General features: G+C 42.2%; 1 protein-coding gene across 2 annotated transcripts; it reads left to right on the top strand.

Annotated features, from left to right (window-relative positions):
* Positions 1-2485: 2485 nt before the first annotated feature.
* On the top strand, positions 2486-4619 carry FOXI1 (forkhead box I1). 2 transcript variants are annotated; one of them, XM_010016912.1, is made up of 2 exons: positions 2486-3059; positions 4066-4619. In XM_010016912.1, the coding sequence occupies exons 1-2, from the start codon at positions 2486-2488 to the stop codon at positions 4617-4619; spliced, it is 1128 nt and encodes a 375-aa protein (XP_010015214.1). The 2 variants fall into 2 exon arrangements, with proteins under 2 accessions (XP_010015214.1, XP_010015215.1); XM_010016913.1 differs by having other exon boundaries at positions 2486-3093; positions 4376-4619.
* Positions 4620-5061: the final 442 nt, after the last annotated feature.

Below are 5061 nucleotides of genomic sequence, written 5' to 3'. Positions count from 1 at the left end.
CTCTTTCTGAGCTCCCTGGGCAGAAGCCTACAGTTGTCTTTGTGCTTCATGGCTCTAAAAGCAGTACTTGCCATTTTTCACCCTCATCCTTGCTTTACCTAGTTGTGTGTGAAACTTTGCTCAGGTGGCACATTAAGGTGAATCTGGCAGTAACATGCATTCTCAGGCAGCAGTGGAGCATGGCTTGGACTTGACCATGCTAAAATACACCGCACCAAAACTTCAGAAAGATTCATGTGCAGAGGAGGTTTTACAACCTTCATCAGTCCCTGGTTGCAGAAGTAATATTTTCTTCCTTTGTAAAGCCTGGCATAGTTTCAAAGCATGTACTCACTCAGCACCCACTTCAGTGTATTTTAATTGTAACTACGCGTGCAGAGCACCTCAGGGAAGATGTATTTAGATGCGACCCATGGAAGTCCATGATGCAGTTAGCTGAATTTTTACTTCCTGGAATAAGCAAACCCTGAATAGTAATAAATTTGCAAGCTTTTCTTGTTTTCAAGGGGGGCAGAGGTTGGCATTTCTTACATGTTTTGTTCCTCTTCTGTAAATAATGGATTGTATTATTAGTGATATTTGTAACATTAATATTTGCAGGACTACTGATTAATTTAAAACATACCTATATGTCAGTTGATTAGGAAGCTGTAGGCAATGTTGCTCAAGCAGCTTTTTGCAAGTTTGTAACTCAGATTCTATGGAGAAAATAATTATTCCGAGTAGCTTTCTTGAGGAGGGAGGTGCTCACATTATTATTTCCTAAAAAATTAATCATTTGGGGTTTTTCTTCAAGTCCCCTTTTGCACAGAAGTTGTCACTTAGAAAACAAGCCAGCCCCACTGTGTTCTGCTTCACTTTTGTCTCTTTAATGTATATCTCTGCATAGGCTAGGCAATATTTACAAACTGAATTCTCAGTCATTCCAATCACAATAGCAACTTGTTTATCCCTAGTTGTGGTACAAATGCTTTTCTATACAGTGCAGGTAGGTGTTCTAAATAGCAGCTGTGGAGATGTATTTTTGAGCTGGCAAGGTGGCTAGCTCTTGGCTAGCTTTGTCCTTTGCACTCAACATTCCAGTTGTATTTCCAGTGGGGTTTTTTTGTACCTTCCATAGCAACAATGGTATTAATGTGATATTGGTGAATCACTAATGCTTGGGGAGGGGGGAATCTTGGTGGTGCTGTAGCACAAAAGATTAAGTGAATTGATGAATGTGTGACAAAGCAAAAAAAGTCTTTGGTACAGCCAGGAATTCAAATCCACAGGTTAAAACTCATATTTCTGAAGAAATTACAGGACTAGAGCCATCTTAAAGGCCTTGTCATACCAGGACATGCATGCAATAATAAGGCTGAGACAAGTTCCAAATGTGTATATGTTCCTTAAACATAAAAAAATATGCAAAGGTAACTGAAGGTAACTGCAACCCTGCTTTTAACTACAGTGCAGTCTGCCATGCAGTGAAATGCTGTCCCTATTTTTGAGACAGGTATCAGTGAGATTGCTTTTTCCTCCCTTGAAGTGTGGGTGCCATGCAAGGCAGTAAGTATGTTTCTAAGTCATAAAAGTGCTGGAAGTTTTTCCTTGTTGCTTAATCTTAAGGAATCAACTTTTTTCTGTATAGATACAAAGGGAGGTATTGGAACTTTACTAAAAGAGCTGTGCTGAACACTGCCTCTTTCCTGTTTGCAAATTCTGCTAAGAGGTTTTATGAGCTCTCTGCACCAGTCCTGCAGCAAAAGGGCCAAATTTCCCATCTCTTTAAGCTCTAAAGAAAGGTTTGATGATTAAGCTTGACATTTTTCTTCTCAAAAGATTAATCCTTACTCTAGGGAGTAATTCCACGTATATCAGCAAGATTACTCACGTGAGTAACCAGCTACAGAATTTGCCTGCAGTACTGTGATTGCCTGGGGGGAAGTACAAGCAACTCTGCAATTAAAATTACAGAAGGAAAAGGAGGCCTGACCTTTCCTTTTTTCTTTTTAGTGTGTGTGTATATATATAAATACCTCCTGTTTAATTGATGAGTGACAATGGCTTTTGCATTCTGAGGTGTAAGTAGCAGCAGTACAAAATGGCTTTTCTTTAAAAAGAAAGAATTACTAAATGCTAAAGCTTCATTGTTAAAGGTAGAAAGAGGAGGCTCTCTGATGAGGAGTTTGAATTTTAAGGCACCTTACTCTTTCCTTATGTGCATCACATTAGTGGAAATTTCCTTCATTCATTTAAGAAGATAAACAGTTGTAACTTTCTCGTTTGGTTGATGTGACATCAATGACTAGCTGGGACTGCCAGCATTCCAAAAAGGATATCGTCCTCATCTGCAGCCACTCAGGGCTATGGGGTGGAGCCTGAACACAGGCTGAAGCATTTACAGGTGCATAAGTAGGTAGGGAAGGGCACAGGTGATGCACCTGTCTTGGGAAGGGAGCACTAACACAGGCGTGTCATAACTTATCAGCTGCTGGCTTAGAGCATGAGCTTCTTCGATCCACAAATGCACTCGCCACCGCGCTGCAGCCCACAGTTCCCAAATATTGGTCAAGAACCTCCAGAGATGAGTATCTATTATGAGAACTTTTTCCATCCACAGAACATCCCTAGTCCACAACGACCAAACACCTTTGAGACGACGGATTACAACACCACTCCCAATCCTTACCTCTGGCTAAATGGACCTTCCATTACCCCACCACCGTATCTCCCAGGATCCAATGCCAGCCCCTTCATTCCTCAGTCTTATGGGATGCAAAGGCAGCTCTTGCCTAACATGCACGGCTTGGGAGGAACTGACCTTGGCTGGCTTCCTCTCCCATCCCAAGAAGAGCTTATGAAGTTGGTTAGACCACCTTACTCCTACTCTGCACTTATCGCCATGGCTATCCATGGAGCACCCGAAAAGAGGCTGACTCTTAGTCAGATCTACCAGTATGTGGCTGACAACTTCCCCTTTTATAACAAAAGCAAGGCTGGCTGGCAGAACTCCATACGACACAACTTGTCTCTCAACGACTGCTTCAAGAAGGTGCCCCGAGACGAAGATGATCCAGGTAGAGCTCTCTCCCTCTCTTCCCCCTCACTTTTGTTCCCTCTTCCCCCCCAACTGAATTCAATTAATCTAAAAATGCCTAATGCATTATAAAGATACATAATAGCCTAGATATGGGACATAAACCCAGTAGTTCTGTTTTCATAGGTCTGAACTAGAAGGCATAGTTGAGGTCTGAACCAGTGTGGCTATTAAACCTCTGTAGGGAAGGGGATTCTTTACTGCTCCAGGTCTTCCTGAGAACTATCAATGGGCTGAGCAGAGGCTCAGCAAGCACAGGAGTAGTCTAATGGAGCAAGTCACATTCAAAACCCATTCAGTGTAATGCATATGGCTTATGTCAAACTGAACTGGGAGTTAATGGAAAGGGGATAAGGCAAACTCAGATTTGTGTTGCTTTAGGGAGTCAACAATAACTCTCAAGAGGAGAGCAGGCTGCTTTTATTTTGTTTGTTTCAAATAGTTTTTGCTTGGAATCACAACTCTGCTGTTTCCAACCCCTTGGCTGCTATGCTGTCAGTCTGTTCCTTTATTTATTGTTTTCTATCAATAGCTGTTAAGAACCAGTGGGAACATTTAAAAAACATTCAATTATGCTGCCTCAGAAGGCAAAAAATGTGGTTCTCTCTTGTTAGAGACCTATCCTACCTGGAGGAGCAGCTGGTATGGGGCTACATTACTCTCTGCTGTAAATTCAGAGGACCAGCTACATAATGAAAACCTCCTTCCTTCACCAAGGAAACAAACAAACAAAAAATAAATCTCCCCATGGCTCCACTTGTAGTTTTATCTGTGTGAAGAGTCAGGGTACACAGCCCAAAACGTTACACTTTTTTTCTGAATTCAAGAGATTCCTGCTTTGGTGTGGTTAAAAAATGCCTATGGTTTTTGCTCATGCAATTGATCTGTTTCTCTGAAATGAAACATTGTAAAGCTCTAAATAACTGCTCTTTTCTGTCTGTACATATTTTTAAGCTAAAAATATGCCTTTTTTTCCCCTTTGACAGGAAAAGGGAATTACTGGACTCTGGATCCAAACTGTGAAAAGATGTTTGACAATGGAAACTTTCGCAGGAAGAGGAAAAGGAAGTCTGACATTGGGGCTAGTGCTGCCGCTCTTGCATCTGAGAAATCGGAGGACAGTGGCCTGACTGGCAGCCCCAAAGCTGTAGAGCATCAGGATATCTTGGAAAACACATCACCTGGGACTGACAATTCACCTGAGAAAGGATCTCCACCTCCAGCCTCCAGTAGCCCATGCCTCAGTAACTTCCTCTCCAGTATGACCGCGTATGTTAATGGCTCTAACTCAGGAAGCCGCATGGTGCCTTTGGGACTCAACTCTGAACCCATTGACAAAATGGGTCAGAATATGGTAGGCTTTAATTCCTACTCTCCACTCTCTAATATCCCCAGTCATGGTGTGGGAGAGTGGTCCAATTCTATGGCTTCTAGCCACCCTAGCCATAGCAACTCTGTGCTCAACCAGTTTAACACCCATTTTTACAGCAGTATCAGCACAAACAACACACCGTATTCCAGGGAAGGAACAGAGGTTTAAATGAAGGATTCTGAGACACTGAAGTATAGCTATTTATGAGAGGAAATGATCTGTAGGCAGATGATTCGCATTAGCCTGTTGTCTCTGGGACCCACACAGCATCCTACCTTCTGACAGCTGGGAACTTGTTACCCATTATACTTATTCAAATCATAAACACCCCACATCCAGCAGCTCCATATAGAAAATCAGAGATCATAACACCAAGGGTAGTGAAGAGTTCTACTGAGAGACTGTGCTTGTATTGCTGCCCAGCCATGGTCCTTTACAGTCATCCTTGAGAAGCTACTGTTTGCCTTGGGAATGAACCTTTCTCTGGCATGGCACTAATATTGCTACGCTTTTAAAAGTACTAACATTAAAAGTTCTTACATCTTTAAATACCCTCTCTTGCTGGTATAGGCTGGCTGTACCAGACATGCCTAGCAAGTTCTTATTTGGC

The sequence above is a fragment of the Nestor notabilis genome, unplaced genomic scaffold (genome assembly GCF_000696875.1).
Source record: "Nestor notabilis isolate BGI_N333 unplaced genomic scaffold, ASM69687v1 scaffold13056, whole genome shotgun sequence".
NCBI lineage: Eukaryota > Metazoa > Chordata > Aves > Psittaciformes > Psittacidae > Nestor > Nestor notabilis.
The sequence above is the reverse complement of the archived record's forward strand: the minus strand, read 5'-3'. Positions and strand labels throughout refer to the sequence as shown.